Consider the following 18,386-nt stretch of genomic DNA (forward strand, 5'->3'; position numbering starts at 1 on the left):
AGAAACCGGGTGGACTGTTGCAAGAAATGGAAATTCCGACGTGGAAGTGGGAGATCATTAATATGGACTTCATTACAGGTTTGCCTCGCACTCCACGGAAGTATGATTCCATCTGGGTTATTGTTGATAGGCTGACAAAATCAACCCATTTTCTCCCCGTCAGAACTACTTATTCCGCCGAGGATTATGCCAGGCTTTATATTAAAGAAATAGTGAAGCTTCATGGAGTTCCTATATCTATTATCACTGACAGAGGTGCTCAGTTCACAGCGAACTTCTGGAGATCTTTTCAGGAAGGATTAGGGACTCAGCTGAGCCTGAGCACGACTTTTCATCCTCAGAGTGACGGACAGGCCGAGTGCACTATCCAGACGCTTGAAGATATGTTGCGGGCCTGTGTTATTGATTTCAGAGGTAGCTGGGAGGATCACTTGCCATTGATCGAATTTGCTTATAATAACAGTTACCATTCCAGCATCCAGATGGCTCCGTACGAGGCTCTGTATGGCAGGAAATGCAGGTCACCGATCGGCTAGTTTGATATTGGCGAGACAGAGTTAATTGGCCCAGATATGAACCAGCAGGCCGTTGATAAGGTGAAACTTATCCGAGAGCGACTATTGACAGCCCAGAGTCGACAAAAATCATACGCTGATAAACGGCATCGTCCTTTGGAATTCCAGGTTGGTGATTGGGTATTTCTGAAGGTATCGCCTATGAAAGGCGTAATGCGGTTCGGCAGAAAGGGTAAGCTTAGTCCGCGTTATATTGGGCCTTATCTGATTGTGCGAAAAATTGGTAACGTCGCCTATGAGTTAGATCTGCCATCTGATTTGGAAGCGGTACATCCGGTATTCCATGTATCTATGCTCCGCAAATGCATTGGTGATCCCTCCAGAATATTTCCTGCAGATGATATTCAGGTGACGGAGCAGTTATCTTACGAGGAGCAGCCCGTAGCCATTCTAGACCGCCAGGTAAGAAAGCTCCGGAACAAAGATGTAGCCTCTGTTAAGGTGTTGTGGCAGAACGATAATAGGGAGGAAATGACCTGGGAGGCCGAAGAGGAGATGAAGAAGAAATACCCTCATTTGTTCCCTATGCCCTCAGGTAATCTCGAATCCTTGCTTAATTCTATTTTTTATAATGAATGTGTGTCGTATGGGTTATCTATAAGCATAAACTCCCCCAAAAGCATTTTTAGACCCTATAGGATTAATTTAACATTCGAGGACGAATGTTCTAAAGGGGGGGAGGATGTTATATCCCGTGTTTTCACACCTTTGGAAAATTTGAAAATAATCTTGTCTTGTAAGAAATAAGGCCATAACTAACTTTTATTTGACATAGGAGTTGTGTATGAAAGAATATTAATGTGAAAGTGTCGAATGAGGCCAAGGACAAATTTGGAATTTTGGAAATTAGTTTCGGGAATTACAAAATATGGTTCATAAGTCATTGGGCTCAAAAAATTGAAATGAAATGAGGCCCAAAGACTTTAGGGGTGGCCGGCCAAGTCAATGGCCCAAACCCATGGTTCTTTTAATTTTCCATGTGCCTAATTAATATAAGTGACCTTATTTTATATAGTGGTCCTTATCTCTTAGATGAAGCAAGAAAGAAGCAAAGCAAAAAAAAAAAAAAAAAAAAAAAACAAGAGTGAAAGGGAGAGGGGTTTCGGGTATGGTGGAGAAAAATCACCATTAAAAATATTGCTCCAAAAATTCTTGTCTTGTTGAATTTCTACTAAGTTTAGTACCCTTATTAACTTGGTGTAGTTGGTTTGGAGAAAGGAGACCTTATTTCATCAAAGTGAACACAAGTTCAAGTGAAGAAGACTTGAGGAAAAGGTGAGAATTTATTCCTTATTCTTGTGTTATAAAGTCTTGTTTGTGTTGTAGCATATAGAAATGTGTTGATTGTATGGAAAAATGGAAGTTTGAAAAGTGGGTGTGTGTTATAAGTGTGTGGCCGTGTGCATGTATATGTTGTATAGCCATAAGATGTTGAATTCATGTTATGTTCTAGTTGTGGTTGTGATGAAATGCATATTGGAATAGGAAGTTGAATGATTTAGTTGAAGTTGACAAAAAAAGGCTTTTGGCCGTGTGGTATGTTGGATTTGGGATGGAAATGAATTAAGTTGTTTAGTATGTTAGTGTGTTATTGTGATGGTTGCAATGTAAATGAAGTTAGAATGATATAAGTTTGTATTGAATGCGAATGTAGGAACCTATGTCGTTTTAGTATGATTTTTCCGACATTAAGAAAATGAAGTTGTTTAGTTGCTAATTGTGATGATCATTGATGAGTTTGGAAGTTGGAAGCATGTTATGAAGTTGTATGCCAAAGATTTGATGTTTTGCACAAGTTATGACTTTGACGGAAAGTTGTATATTATGTATATCGAGTGTATAACTTAAGGAAAACGATATGAAATGTTTCTAGAACTATATTGTGATGATCTTGATTGTTAATGAATGTGAAATCATTGGTATTAGTTTGAAAGTTTGGGTTAGAATGAAGGTTATGTCAACTTGTTAGAAGGATGACTAGTTGAAGGATATTTGTGTTTTTAATGTTCGTTGTTGATGTTGATGTCGTCGTGTGGGTTGTGGTTGATGGTTTCTAACCGAGTTGAATTCTCGGGGGTGCATATAGGGGAAGTGCTGCCGAAATTTCGGTAGACAAATATGCATTAAATTGAAATCATGGCATCCATAACTCACAACTGGTAAATGTGACCATTTGCAGATTTTTGACGAAATGGGAAGTGAGCTTGGATAGACTCAAAAAGCTCAAAAGGTATGTAAAGCTAACCCGATCCTTCTTTTGGCATGCCTAAGTGTAGTAGAATCGGATTCGGGCCTCGGAAGACCTTCCGCAATTGAAAATCTCGCTTTTTCCTTCAGTAAGATTGAGCCCATTTGGTGTGCTTTCCCTGAAATTATGCAAACTTTCTCTAAATTACTTGGAAAGCTATAGAATGTCCGTAGAACCCTTTTAGGTGACCCCATAAGCTTAAAAGGGCATAATTTGAGCCCGCCGCCTTGTTTGTCCCGAGGTGGGCCCGCTATTCCCGGTTTTGCCCTTAATGTACTTAAGTCTTCTTTTCGAGCAGTTCTTAAAAGAAATGTTTTGACTACTATTCTAATTACCTAACAAACATGGTTTTAAATATTCCATTGAGTCCGATAAATTGTTTTGACACTCGGAACAATTTCAGAAAGGTTATACTTCTGTAATCCATTATGATATCCAAAACTCGTTTATCATGTTCCCGTTCGACTTCATTGGATCGGTTTGTCTTTGATATGCCTCATCGAGTCTATTAAAACATTTGTGATATTTTAATTGCATTAGTCTCTCACTACTCCACTCGTGGATGCCCCAATGTTTCCCACACTGAGCCCGGGCCAGGATATGTTGTCAAGCGTGATCCTCTGCATTGTTCGCCGTGCCTCGATGTGAGGGGGCAGGTATACGCGTACATGGGTTTGTGGAGTATGATGTGCCATGTCCGCTTGTTCTGATATGATTTGCTATGGCCAATTGATATGACATATTATGCTACGGGGTTATGCCCCTATTCTGATTCTTCTGTGTTGTGGCACCAGCGTCGGGAGGGTGGCCACGTTCTGTCTGCCGAGTCCCTTGGCAGGGGCCGGATTTGATATGACATATGTTTCTGTACACACACTGCATGTTTTGAAAATATGTATTTGGATACTTTGGATTTTCTGCTCACTTTCTGTACGTTCTGTACCAGTTATGATTTTGTTTCTGTAATTCAGGCTTTACATATTCAGTACATATTTCGTACTGACCCCCTTTCCTCGGGGGCTACGTTTTCATGCCGCGCAGGTACCGACGACAGGTTTGCCGATCCGTCCGGCTAGGATATCTTTTCTGCCATTTGGAGCGCTCTTTTATTCAGAGCCATCTTTTAGTACAGTCTGTCACTTCTATATATGTATATTCTCGTTCATGGGTACGGCGGGGCCCTGTCCCGTCATATGATTCTGTCGGTCTGTTAGAGGTCTGTGGACATGTTTGTGGGCTGGGATCTTTCTGTACAGCTGTGTGTATATGTTGTGTTTGGGCAATCCCATTCGCCGCGGCGGCCGATCCGCATATATTTAAATGTTACTCTGTTGGCCCTGTGTGGCCTTTGTTGGTATTTTCTGCGTGCAGGGTATATGGGATAGTCCGTAAAACAAAGGAAACTCTGCCGAAATTTTTCTGGAAATTATCTAAATTGGAAATAAAGCCATGTCGGCTTCTGCTTTATACTAGAATGTGTTTGAGTGCCCAGATCGGGCACTAGTCACGGCCTACGGGGTTGGGTCGTGACACAGACCCTCCAAATAAGTGCAGAGTGCACTAAGCTGAACCCGACTCTGTCCGGATATCTGGGTCGCGGCATCAGGCACGAAGTGGGTGAGCCTAGTCAACTCTGTCACCCACGTCCGACCAGGAGGAGGCTCGTACCGAGTGTACAGTGGCTCTCCATCAACCTGCAATCCAAAGAGGACCTCTACATCCTCAAGTGTAATCGTGGCCTCACCAGTGCGAAGATGGAAGGTATGTGTCTCTGGCCTCCACCGCTCAACCATGGTCGTGATAAGCGCCCAATCATGCTGTACCCGACCAACGGACACGCAACGGTAGATGTCGCCCCGAAACAATATCTCCAACACGCGAGGATGTGGGGGGTGCTCACGTAAAAGAGTCCACGCTCTCTGCAGCCTACGAGGACGGAGCCTAGTAGATATCCCTATACTACCGGCCCATAATAACTCTGACCTATGATTGTCTTGCAAAGACAATACTGATCTATCAGCTGGCCCCGGGTGAACAGCGGGCCCCGGGTGATCATCGGCCCCAGGGGGAACATTCGAATCCATGAAAGAGTCCGGTCTGTACAAACTAAATTAGTCATTATTCTTGAAATGAAAAATAAATTATATTAACTAATAGAAATTTAGCAGTAATATTTGTTTGGAACTATATTTTGAATATGTGATATATTTTTAGTTGACCAAATAGCCAACACAACTACGATAAAATTAAACTAAGAGTTCATATTCGTCGACCACATATTTTCCTATAAACTTTATATTTTTTTCGTTAGCTTATGTATTTATGAAAAGAAGAACTTTAACTATTCTTTTTAAGATAATTTTTTTTTTTAATTTAACATATATATTCATGGTTATAGAATTGTATAGATTAACATTTCATAATCGTTTACAACTTGTTTGGATGGTTGTTACCTATTGTATTATATTATGTTGTTAGTATAAATAAAATGTTTTCTTTGATTGCTACTTTAATTTTATTGTTATGTAACGATAATTTTATTAGTATAAATAATAATTCATTAACAATTCATAAATAATTAACCAAATTCAACTCATAAACATATAACAAATTAACAATGTTAACAATTCATAAATAATTAACCAAATTAACAACTCATAAACATATAACGAATTAACAATGCATAAACATTTAACAATTAACAATTCATAAACATTTGACAAATAATGAATTTAATCATCATTAATAAAAAAAAAAAAAAAAAAACGTAACAGTGGCCTAAGCCACTGCCCCCAGCCGATCAAACACAAAACAAAAAAAAAATGATTTTTTTTTTATTAATGATGATTAAATGTTAAACATGCATGCAATATAATGTATATAACAAAATAATAACAAAAGTTCATAGTAGAAAACCTTAATCGAATATTTTTTGTAGATATTTTAATCGAGTTGTACGCCGCTTTTTCTCAAAATTCAAACTTAGAATCTTGCTCCTTGACTTGAATATACCGAGAATCTAAACTTTCCGGATGAAATTTACTAGAAAACGACGTTTTTATTTGGTGGGGACCACGGAAATCTGCCCTCCAATGGCGTTTTTGAAAAAGAACTGCCACTGGAGGGGGCAGTGATGGAACCCGATCGGGTTATAGTGGAGACTATAACGCATGATTTTACTGTGTTATAGGAGAGAGGCAAAGTCTTATAACGCAGTAAAATCATGCGTTATACGTTGAGGCGTATTCCGTATAGCGCAGTATTTTATTGCGTTATAGGACTTAACGGGGCCGTCTCCGTTAGTACTATAGCGCAGTAAATTACTGCGCTATAGGTACTTTAGTAACCTTTTTTTTTTGTTGGGGCATTTTGGTTCAAAATGTTTTTTTTTGAGCTATTTTGGTTCCGGACTCATGTTTTGGCCTCAATGCATTCACAAAAGTTTTATCCTTAATGCATTCTTGGTGATGGTATCAGCATCCTGTATGCTCATTCCACTGGAATTGTGTTGAGGATGCAAATGGAAGTCATGCAGATGAGATGATATTAAACAAGCTTCAAAAAACGGTGATCATTCCACTTACAAAGCAGAGTTTTGAAGATTGTAGGTTATTCTATTGCCTGAAGGAATCTCTACTGATTTGAAGACATTGCACCTGCTGAGAGGTTTGAGGCGTCACGCAGATGGAATTAAATCAAGGCAGTTGAATTAGTTGCATAGATTTAGCTTCATCATTCCATATTTGTTTTATGTTTTTCTTTAGGTTTTTTGTAGTTCTGGTGTTTTTCCAAAACTGTAGATTCTGGATTCTATTTTCTGTTTTCTTTACTTGTACAGACAATTTCTTCTTATCTTTTAATGAATTCCCCACTATTTAATAGTGGTTTTGCTAAAAAAAAACAAAAAAAACAAAAACAAACAAACAAAAAAAAAAAAAAAAAAAAAAAAAAAGACTTAAAAATATAAATATTTTACGCAAAATATCAGTTCCTAACACAAGATGTTTTTGTTTTTGATATAATTTAAAATTTTAATAGGTCATAACAAGCTGAAGTTTAGTTAACTGACTGGCAATAATGTATCATTTTGGATGCCAAAAGTTTAACTTTCCGGTTGAGTTAGACATTTTAAAAGTCAAACATTTTCTCAAGAGACGCTCCACCCAACTGACAGTGCCCATTTGCTTCATGTGCCGAAAGGCAATGAAGTTCAGCTTATGAGATCACAACCCAACATAATAGAGTCGTCGCAATTTTTTTCAGGCTTCGTTCAGAGATTTTAATCATACAAAATATAATTTTGTAATTTACCAATGTAAAATATAGTTTTATGAGGCGGACAGTTGAAACTTACCTTTCTTCTATTTGTAACTTTTTTTCTTTCAAGAAAAGTCGTATTAAATTAGTTTGCTATTTTGAAGAAATTCGGATTAAATATAGTTTTATATTACAGTGGCAAGACTAAGATTTGATATTTCAACATAATTAAAAGAAACTTTTAGAATTGGGAAAAAAAAAATAGAATGACATTTTTGGTTCTGTTAACTAGTCTTTGGGTATGTGCTTTGCGCATGCTCCCATTTCGATGAATATATAACTTTAAAATCATGTAAATATCATTAAATAGTATGTTTGGCTTATAAAAAATAAACCTGCAAAACGTGTAAGTACTTTAAAATGATTAATGTTGATATTTAGACAGCTCAATAAAAGAAAAAATATAATATATTATGATACTTGACTTTCTCCAATTAGTAAGGTGATCTGATGGTGAACCTTCTTTCTTTATTAGTATTCTACTATTCTACTATATAATAAGCATGAGCCCTTGGACGACCAAGGGCACTTCCGTAATTGTAACTGTGATAAGACCCACTGATAATGGTACACCTGTGGGCCTTTTAAGTCATCACGTGGTATTGCCAAAATTGCTTCTTGCCTCTCTCATATGACTCACTCATACAGGGGCACTTCCGTAATTGTAACTGTGATATGACCCACTGATAATGGTACACCTGTGGGCCTTTTAAGTCATCACGTGGTATTGCCAAAATTGCTTCTTGCCTCTCTCATATGACTCACTCATACAGGGGCAAAATGGTAACTTGAATACTAGATATTTGTTTCCAAACACACTCCAAGATTCTAGAACGATCTGCCATGTGAAACCACCACCAAAACTCCAGCAATAGCTATCTGAAATCAAATCATCGCCTCCTCTGTTTCCCACCGAAGCTCTATCAGAAAAACCCAGCAACTAATTCATCGTTGATGCCGCCGTGAATCACCACTGACCACCACCAAAATTCATCGTTGAAGGTTTGTCCATTTTGCTTCAATTTTAATTCTCCTACTCTTTCGCATAATTTTTTGCTATATTTTTAACATGCATGTCAGTAACTCTATCTGATCTGCACATCCATATTTGGTGCATGTAATTGTATAGTATTTTGGGTTACTGATCGTTGATGTATGGTGAAATTTTAAATTATGTAGGCTAATGAGCCCAAGGTGTTCGGTGATATGCCTGAGACAACTAAATTATTTGGTAAGAATTCTTTTGTTTCTCTTTAGAACTGCCTTCAACAATTGCAAAGTTGTACACTCCTGTGAATTGGGATTTTGTTTTTATAAGATTATATACATAAACATATATAGAGAAACTTAAAAGGCATGAGGCAGTAGTTCAAATTTTATATTTTAAATGTCAGTCCAGCAGTAGTTCAAATTTTATATTTTAAAGGTCAGTCCAGTTAGATGTGATTGTATTGTTTTGTCCCATTTTTACTTTGTTTGTGCACCCATTTGTTAATAATAAGAAATTGATAGATTGCATCCATTTGTTGGTAATGGAAGTTTAGTCGAAAATCGTCAAATTTCATATCAATTTGACAGTTTCTTACTAAGATTATACGTGCATGTCTATAACTTCTGTTTTGCACTTATATGTTAGAAATAAACCTCTAGGTGCACATTTCGATTCTTCTACGTCATATAGTTCTTGCTAGATTTGGTTGGGTAAAAAGAAATTTTGAAAGTGAATTAGATCTTTTCCTATGTAGGGTGAATTTGGTACAGTATAAGCAAAATTCAAAAGTTAATTAAGAAGACGAGGAACCAAAATACCTACGTTGGCTACCCTTTGTTTTCCTCGGTATGTGTTTCTTTTGCGTGGTTGCGATACAACTTGTGAAGAATTCTTGTGTTTTTTTGTCTTTTGTTTATTTACCTTGTGTCATGTTTGATTTACAGCATTACTGAGGTAACAACATGTTGGTTTCAAGGGTGCTGGCAAAAGTGTTGCTTGTTCTCCGTCTGCCAAAGTTGGTTAGTCCTTTTGACAATTTTACGCTCTCTCCATCTTTGATTTTCTTATTGATGAGTTCGTGTCAGTGTTTTCCATTCTATAATTTCATTATTCTTTGTTTTTATCTCTTTACCGTATTAATTCTTAACTGATCTCGATCATTTTAAACTCGATTTCTTTCATCTACATTGCTTGATTTGGGGAAGTTGTACTGGGTTTTAGTTATTCTTGTTAGTGTGTTAGTAATATTTATTTTCCAATGTTAATCAGTTAGCATTATATATAAACAGAATGGAAGAAATTGTATGGAATCAGAGGAGAATTTAGAGCACCAGTGCAAATACTGGCCCTAATCGAGAAAGAATAACTAAGAAAAGCGGGGAACCAAAAAACATGAAGGGTGGCCTTCTTTCCTTGCTATCCATAGGGGAATCAAGACAAATGCTATGACATCAGATTACCACCATTTTGCCCCTTAGGTACCATGAAAATAGGTGATAAAATTTATTTTTTGAGCTTACTTTTATATCCCTTGTTTATATTAAACAATTGGATAAATTTGAAGAATCGTGGAAAGAATATTATTGAGCATTCAAATTGCTCTTGATTCACTGGTGCCTCATCTTCTTGGATGATTAAAAGATGTTCTACTATATGCATTTAAGTTTAAACCTTAGTATCTTTATGCATTTAAGTTTAAACCTTAGTATCTTTATGCATTTATCATTCTTTTATGAAGTTTGTGTTTATTAATCTTTTTTAAGAGAGTTAAAGGTGGACTTCTTTTCCTTATTGAGATGTTTCTATAAAAGACCATGAAGGAGGAAGGTGCTTATGGCTAAATTTTTGTAAGAAGACTTGAAAAGTCGACATTCCCTATACATAGAGTAATCTATTCTCTTTTTAATTAAGGTGGTAGTTATACACAAACACTAATGTCATCAATTTAATTTATATGGTTCGTGTATCTTTTTCGAGGAGCTAAATTTTTTGAAAGCCTTTAATATTCGATAACTGTTGTAACTTCTACGGCTCTACTTTTGAGACTTCAAGTTCGATGAAAGTGTACAGGAACTACATTGTCTTTTAATTTGTAGCACCAAAATGATAGATTTTATAAGTGATTCGATAATGGTCGAGGTTGTTAAAGGTAATATAGTTTTCATAACTGTTTGATTAAGTTATCATGCTATAACAGAGATATTGCCAATAAAATAAAATAAAAAAACATTACCAATATGTTAATGAATAGAGATTAAGATGATTCTTATTGGATAGGTTAGAGATTAAAAGAATTAAGTAAACAAAAAGAAGAAGAAAGGGATAACTGGTTGATACAAAATTTGTTTCATCAACCAAATCCTGCTGAAGAAACTTGAGGATTAAGAGCCCGTTTGGATTGGCTTAAGTTGTTTTCAGCTTTTTTGAGTGTTTGGCTGGTCAGCTTATAAGCCATTTTGTGCTTAAAATAAGCCCAAAAAAATAATTGGGCCCATTTGGCTTAGCTTATCTAAAGCAGCTTATAAGCTGTTTTCAGCTTATCATCCAAACAGGCTCTAATATTCCTTTGTGGTAATATTTGTAGCTTGATGACAATTCTGAAACTCTGGTAATGCACAAACAACAATGAGCTGCCTCTTAATGAATAAGTACTCCAACTCAAAGCTATTTTCATATGAGAATTCCAATTTTTAAAGATATTGCATCTTCTGTGAACAGAAAAAATTACTACATCGTACAAATTCTTCTATCACCTTGACCATGAGGGAACTGTGGAACTACTAAACATTTTGTAGGGTCTCCGCCAATAGTTGTTCACTGTCTAGCAATACTGGAAATGGTTTCAGTTAATTACTTTTTTGAGCTTCTGAAGTTATGAATGGTATATGTTACTTACGAGATCGTTTCTTTCAAGGGAAATGTGATATAGATGCAGCTTTTCAAGAGTAATATGCCTTATTGTGTCGAGGTAATTTGGTTGGCAAAACCTTTCTATTTTATGCCTTTTAGGGTTAATGGAGTCCAAATGGAATAACAAGAACTATTGACGAAAAAAGAGAATACTTTAGTTGTCCCAAAGGGAGTATATCGCTATAAAAAGCATTGGAGGCATATACGCCAGATACTTTCTTGCTACATCAGTTAATTCTCTCTATGAGATCTTATTAAATGTATTGTGAAGGGTTCTTAGAGACCAAAATAGTTGTCAAATCAGGAAAAACCATGCATATGTCCTCTGAGAAATTCTTTATAGTTGGGAAAATGTTAATTTTTTTTTTCTTGGACCTTCACCTATTCAAGTAAGTTTCTGATTTTCTTACAAGGGAAATATACAGGAAGTCTGATTCTCCTAGCCTAATAGATTAATATAATTTGGTGAAATCTTCTTCTCCTCAACTTGTGCAACAGCCCCTGTCTCAACTAGAATATATTGATGTAAGCAAAGAATTGGAAGGTGGAAAAAGTAAGAAGGTTTGTTATTCAGTGTTGATGAAAGCAGTAGCTAATTTTCATCAGTTTACTTGTTTGTCTTAAATATTTACTCTATTTGTTTTTTAGCAGAATGGTCAAAGAATGAATCACATCAAATCTTGGTTGTTTACTTCATGACGGCTAGATTACAATAAGCAACATCAGCTATAGTGCTCAAGACGTGAAATTCCTTTCTGGTGATGTGCTGTTTCAGCCTTTCAGGTACCAAACGATCATTTCATTGCTTCTATTCCCTCAGTTAAGTTCTTGGTTAGTTAAAAATATGATGGTATGTTGGAAATTTAGAGACAGGAGTTCAAGTGCGAGCAGTGTTGACCGGCTTATGCCATATTCAAATATTTCAAAATAGGGAAGTGTAATCCACCGGAACTTACTTTGTTCTCTTGATAAGGTTCATTCACCTTTTCCTCGGAGTTAAGATCTAAAATTCTCCTACTGATAAAAATAACAACTAATATTCTCCTTAAGAAAGTTAAATCAGAACAGAATTAGTATAAAGGAATGAAAAGGAGTTTTGCTTTTCTTTACCTAAAAGAAAAAAGATTGTTTTTCTTTTCAGAATGAAACGAAAAACAACTTCCAAAGCAGATATTTTCATTAGGCATCAACCTAGATATATATTCAGAAAGCTCTTCCATTTATTCGCACCTGTAAACCAACTCATCAGAGTCCAAAATAATTTGTGTAAGCAAAAACATAGAAACAAGATACTCTGGTAATGTCATTTGCTTAGCATATCCAGCAGCTTCTAACAAATTGTGTCATGATCATCAACAGAAAAAACCCTCATAATAACTGGAGAATTGTCATATATAGTTCTCCCTTTCACAACCCATAATTCCTCTGGTTTCTTCCACAGTCGTGTGAAGCCACAAAACCAAAAAGACCAACAAGAGAAAAAGATCACCCAAACAGAATTCCCGAAACTACGAAAGATGCATGTAAAAACAAGTAAATCTCCATTACACATCCGTAAAAAGAGAAAAGAAAAAATTCACCCGTAAAAAATAGAGAGAAGAAAAATGTTTACTATTAAGTTGTTTCAAGCATATCACCAATACTTTTTCCCTCCTCAAGGTACCATTCTTGAAACTTTGTCAGTGAAAAGTTATCTTCCCTCTTCGTCTTCCACGACTCTCGCAAGAATTGTTGATTATGGAAATTAACCTATTCTTGTGAGCACAAACCAATAAATGGCAGATTTTCCCAGAGTTTTGATAACGTACACCATTAAATGTATATTTTTATCTCCTTCGTAAAAGGCTTCTTATATGTGCTTGTATTCCTTAACTGAAAAAGTTGATTTTTTGGCTTGACTTAATGTTCGGAATTTGAATGAAGGATATAAATGTACTTTCTTTTATCTTTATGAAACGAAAAACAAGAATTTATAATGGCTGTAGCAGGTGCTGATTCACAATATCTGCAATTACATAAATGATATTACATTACTCCTATGTATATTGTGTTTGTTTTTTAGTATAAAAAAGTGAGAACTTCAACATGTGAGTCGTATATCAGCTTAAAACTGCTGATTTCTTGTATGCTTGGGCCCTTTTCCTTGTCAATATATATTTTAGGGAAAAGGGGAAAGAAAAATTGCTTTAACCAGAGCAACTGAAGCACATAGCCCTTTAAGATCGTTTATAATGCTCTGAGCAGAAGTTAAATATTTTGTCTTAGCTTGCTGAATTGGTTTGCTCGGAATTTGACTGCGCTTCCAGTAGGAACTTCTTGGTTCTTGGAAATTGGGAAGTATTAACAGTAAATCATGTTATCGGTTATGTTTCCTTTGTTCACTTGAAATAGAAAGCATATTTAGCTATAGTGCGACTATAAAGCATATTTGTATTTACCTTGCTTTGACAAGACAAAATCTTCATAATTTGACTAGATTTTTATTACAATGTATCACCTTTTTAAGTCTGGTGGTAAGATTAGCTACAAAAAATTAGCTACAAAAATACAAGAGTCTGCTTCAATCATAATAGTCTTGACCATTGACTTAAACCTGTGGGATTTAATCAATCCTTTTTACTGTAATGAGATATTTCTGTTCCATTCAAGGTTAGCCTATACAGTTCTCTTGTTTCCTAAGAAAAGTTCAGTTTTCTGGTTTTGGCTATTATAGGTTGAAATTCATGGAAAAGGTTCTGTACCTTCGGGTGGTACTTGTCATTTGTGGCCTGGTGTTGGGTAATATGTTTGTATGCAAAGATTTTACAGTTGATTATCAGTATGCTGCGACCAATTCTTCACCTAACGATTATGGAAACAGGATAGGTTAGCTATATGTGTCATTCTAACAAAAAAAAAAGTTTCTTGGTTTTTCATCTATTTAGTGTATGAAATATGCAGCAACTAAATCATATCTTGGGTGAAGATTGATATCGGAGAGGACCCTAAATACTTTCATGGTTTAGCACCAGTTCATAAGAATTTAGCTCTCAAAGTAATTTTTGTTCGTTTAGAAGGTAATTTGTTCGTTCACTTCTTGCAACGTTGGTTGACCTTCACAAAGCACTCTTCATGATGGATAGAAGAATATTTGTTGGCTAACGAGTCAACTTTGTTAATCACTGCAAGGTACAAGATCTAGATGCAAATTCATTCGAAAGAAAGATGCTTACTAATTGGACGTGCGACTCTAACACGTGAAATACACATTATTGTCATTTTTACCCTAATCAAGCTACATGCTTACAGTTTGAGATATGCATAGTGGGCCAAATATAGTCTTTGTTGGAAAATTCCCTTTAGATTGGGTCTGCTGCTGATTTCTTCGTTGTTGGGATGCTTACTTTAGTATTAATTCACTTTTACTTTCCTCTTTGTCCAGGGAAATTCAGTTTTTGTTTATGCATCATTATTTGTTGTTGGGATCACAAATATGATGTTATATGTTTTGCTTTTGTAGTTGAACAACTCGGGACAAAATAATTCCTCATGTACTGTCATGGTTTACTGGTGAGGCTGCGGAAGATGATGAATCTGAAGATATGGAAGATGTTATTAAAAAAGATGGAGATGAGGATGAAGAGAAGTGACAGAAAGGTTGTACTAGCTTGGGGAAAAAAGAGAGGTTGATTAAATCTACTGCTAAGTTTTTCTATATGATAAGATTGTTATATTTTTAAGTAGCGTTCTAGCAAAGCATACTTTTGAACAGTTTATTTTAGACATAGTTGCCGGCACAATTTATTCCCTGAAGCCCATTATCCAAATGGATAGATCATATTGTAAATTTTATAACAGAAAAGGAAAAAAATGTTTCCATGTAGGGCACAGGTACGGGCTTCAACCGTCTAGTACTATATAGAAGCATGGGTTTGCACCTCATGCTTCGTCGTCCGTTTTCCACCCCCAAAAAAAAAAAGTGTGGACCCCAACTAAACATCAACTAATATGAAGAAAAAAAAAGTGTGGGCCTCAACTAAACACCAACAATATTAAAAAAAGAAGAAGTGAAACTCACCATCTCCAAACTCACGAAAAAAAAAAAAAAGTGAATTTCATATTAACAAATCAAACAATATAAAAAAAATGCATCCCATATTAAAAAATTAAACAATATTTATGTAATTTTCAAAGTATCTCATTAAATCAATAATGATGGATTCATTGTCACATGTGTATCAATCCATTAGTGGGAGCAAATGAAATTATTATACAGCAACATACTTAAAATATTTATATATTAAAATAAGATAAAATTTAATTACTTTTTCATTTTTTCTTATTCTAATAAATGTGAAAGACATTAATGTCATAAAAGAAAAAATAATATTAAATGGAGATCAAATAATTAATAAGGTAAATTAGTGAAATTATAATTCTAATTGACGTTTCCTTAAACAACCGTGCAAAAGAAAACATGACAAGTAAAATGAATTAAACGAAAAAAAAAAGGTAAAAAAAGTGGAACCCACCATCTCCAAACTCACGGGAAAAAAAAAGTGAACCCCATATTAACAAAATCAAGCAATATAAAAAAAAGTGAATTTCATATTAAAAAAACAAACAATGTCAAAAAAAAAAAGTGCAGATTTTGTATTATTTTTTTATTTTTATTCTTACTCTAATAAATATGAAAAGAGATTAATATCAAATGAAGATCAAATAATGAATAAGGTAAATTAGTCAAATTATAATTCTAATTCACGTTTCCTTAAAAAATCATGCAAAAGACAACATGACAAGTAAAATGAGTTAAACCGAGAATATTTACCAAAAATTAAAAAATAGCATTTTTTTCGTTTAAATAGAAAATTAATTTCTACTTTGTTTCGTTTCAAACATGTAAAATTAATTTAATAATTTGAATTAGAATTATCCAAATCAAAATTTGATAAAAAATAATAAGTATTTTACACTTTTAAATTAATCGAATTAAAATTGAAAGTATCAACTGATGCTTAAATATTGCTATTATTTTATCTCAAAGAGAAGAAAATAGTTTTCTTTTAAACAAGTCTTCTCTTTTAAAAAATATTAATAAATTTTCGTAGCAAACACGAATAAAATAAAGTTTTAGATACGGAGCAGAAACTACAATGTTATATTAATCGTATTTTGAACATAGTATATATATATATATATATATATATATATATATATATATATATATTATCACTATCTAAACACAACTATATATACATAGATACACTATAATCCGAAGTGTTGGGCCCATGCACAGCACAGGCATAACCCATCTAGTTTCCCCTTTATGTTGCTTTCTTATTTATATTTTTGATTCGGAAAAGGGCCAAATATACCCCTGTACTATCAGAAAAGGGTCAAATATACTCCTCGTTATACTTTGGGTCTAAATATATCCCTGCCGTTATATTTTGGGCACAAATATACCCTTTCACAGTTAAAATTTGATCAAGGTGAAGCCCAATCCCACATGGCATTAATATTTTAATGAAGTAAGTACAATGTGGTTTGCCACCTTTCGAACCAAACCCAATTTACCCTCCCCCACGCCCCACCCCCCTTCCCACCATATCATCTTTCCCCATTGTATCTTCTTATTGTAAAATCAAAGTCTTTATGTGCTCTGGCCAAGTTCTTAATCTATTGCGAAAGATGATTAACTTAAGTGGTAAGCATTTTCATCTCATATTGAATCACATGGAGTTAATAATGGAGCAATGTTGGTTTTTTCTTTTTGGAAAACAAAATTACTATCTGTTAATATGTTTGGAAAAAAAAATGAAAAGTCCTTATTCGCTTTTCGAGAATCAAATGAGGTATTCTTTGACCGTAATTTTACACATGTCTTTTAAATATTGTAAATTATTAATTATGCTGACTTATAGTATTTTTTACGTAGTTTCCAAATATGTAAATTGTAAGAAATATTTTCCTTGAATCATTTCATTACTTGAATTGGTTTATATACAAAATAGGAGAATAATATTCTAACCTAAAATAGGAGATTTACACAATATACAAAATATGCTAACCTAAAATAGTAGACTACAAAATATTCTAATTAATATTTACATAATCTATCACACCCCCGCAATCGAAACGGGAGGTTTACGAACGCTGAGACTGTCCCGAAAATCTTCAAATAAGACCTGTGGTAGTCCCTTGGTGAAAATATCGGCAATCTGATAGTGGGAAGGAACATGAAGGACACGAACCTGTCCGCGCGCAACCTTTTCACGAACAAAGTGAATGTCCATTTCAATGTGTTTGGTGCGCTGATGTTGCACCGGATTTCCCGAAAGATAGATGACACTCACATTGTCACAATATACCATAGTAGCCTTATGAATAGGACAATGTAATTCCAACAGAAGATTGTGAAGCCAGCAGGACTCGGAGACAACATTAGCAACCCCCCTATACTCCGCCTCAGCACTCGAACGAGAGAGGGTAGGTTGGCGTTTCGAAGACCACAATATCAAGTTATCCCCAAGAAAGACACAGTAACCAGACGTTGACCAACGTGTGTCAAGGCAGCCCCCCAATCCGCATCAGTGTAGGAAAGAAGGTCCGTAACTGAGAACGGATAAAGATGCAAACCATAGTCAATTGTACCCTGAATGTAACAGATGATACGCTTAAGTGCATGCATATGAGCCTGTCGCGGTGCATGCATGTGTAAGCATACCTGTTGAACAGCATAAGAGATATCTGGCCTCGTGAAAGTAAGATACTGAAGGGCACCTGCGAGACTGCGATAGTGAGTCGGGTCATCATAAGGAGCACCCGATGTGCCGCTCACCTTCGGTTTAGTATCAACCAGAGTAGAAGTAGACTTACAAGAAGACATCCCAGCTCGATCAATGATTTCTTCGGCATACTTGCGTTGCGAAAGAAACATGTCATCCTTATGTCGAGTGACATGAATGCCAAGGAAATAATTCAAAGGACCCAGATCCTTCATAGCAAATTCCGAGGCAAGGAGAGCCATAATGGAGCATCGGAGAGAATCTAAGGAAGCAGTAGGAATAATATCATCAACATAAAGTAGCATGTATGCCATATTAGACCCCTTTTTGTAGATGAACAAAGAATTGTCAGATCTGCTGTTTGAAAAAACAAGAAAAGAGACATAATCTGCAAAACGCTTGTACCATGCTCTCGGGGCCTGCTTAAGCCCATATAAAAACTTACAGAGTAAACATACATAATCCGGATGAGTGGGATCTCTGAAACCCAGAGGTTGATGCATATACACTGTTTCCTTGAGCTTATCGTGTAAGAAAGCATTCTTGATATCTAGCTGATGAATAGGCCACTTCTT

General features: G+C 35.3%; 1 protein-coding gene and 1 long non-coding RNA gene across 15 annotated transcripts; one reads left to right on the plus strand and one right to left on the minus strand.

The window, feature by feature from the left end:
• Positions 1–7,872: 7,872 nt before the first annotated feature.
• LOC132626445 (uncharacterized) lies at positions 7,873–14,908 on the plus strand. Of its 14 annotated transcripts, XR_009577312.1 has the most exons (9): positions 7,883–8,142; positions 8,320–8,371; positions 8,886–8,977; positions 9,076–9,150; positions 9,421–9,609; positions 10,716–10,779; positions 11,046–11,099; positions 11,540–11,824; positions 14,541–14,908. It is a non-coding gene; the product is annotated as an uncharacterized LOC132626445 (long non-coding RNA). The 14 variants fall into 14 exon arrangements; XR_009577311.1 differs by having other exon boundaries at positions 7,873–8,142; positions 10,716–11,602; positions 11,690–11,824; XR_009577313.1 differs by having other exon boundaries at positions 7,873–8,142; positions 10,716–11,594; positions 11,690–11,824.
• A 2,632-nt stretch (positions 14,909–17,540) lies between these two features.
• Positions 17,541–18,125, minus strand: LOC132628523 (uncharacterized mitochondrial protein AtMg00810-like). Its single transcript, XM_060344303.1, has 2 exons — positions 17,751–18,125; positions 17,541–17,678 (listed from the first exon to the last, which is right to left on the minus strand). The coding sequence occupies exons 1-2, from the start codon at positions 18,123–18,125 to the stop codon at positions 17,541–17,543; spliced, it is 513 nt and encodes a 170-aa protein (XP_060200286.1).
• Positions 18,126–18,386: the final 261 nt, after the last annotated feature.

Source organism: Lycium barbarum, chromosome 2 (genome assembly GCF_019175385.1).
Source record: "Lycium barbarum isolate Lr01 chromosome 2, ASM1917538v2, whole genome shotgun sequence".
Classification (NCBI taxonomy): domain Eukaryota; kingdom Viridiplantae; phylum Streptophyta; class Magnoliopsida; order Solanales; family Solanaceae; genus Lycium; species Lycium barbarum.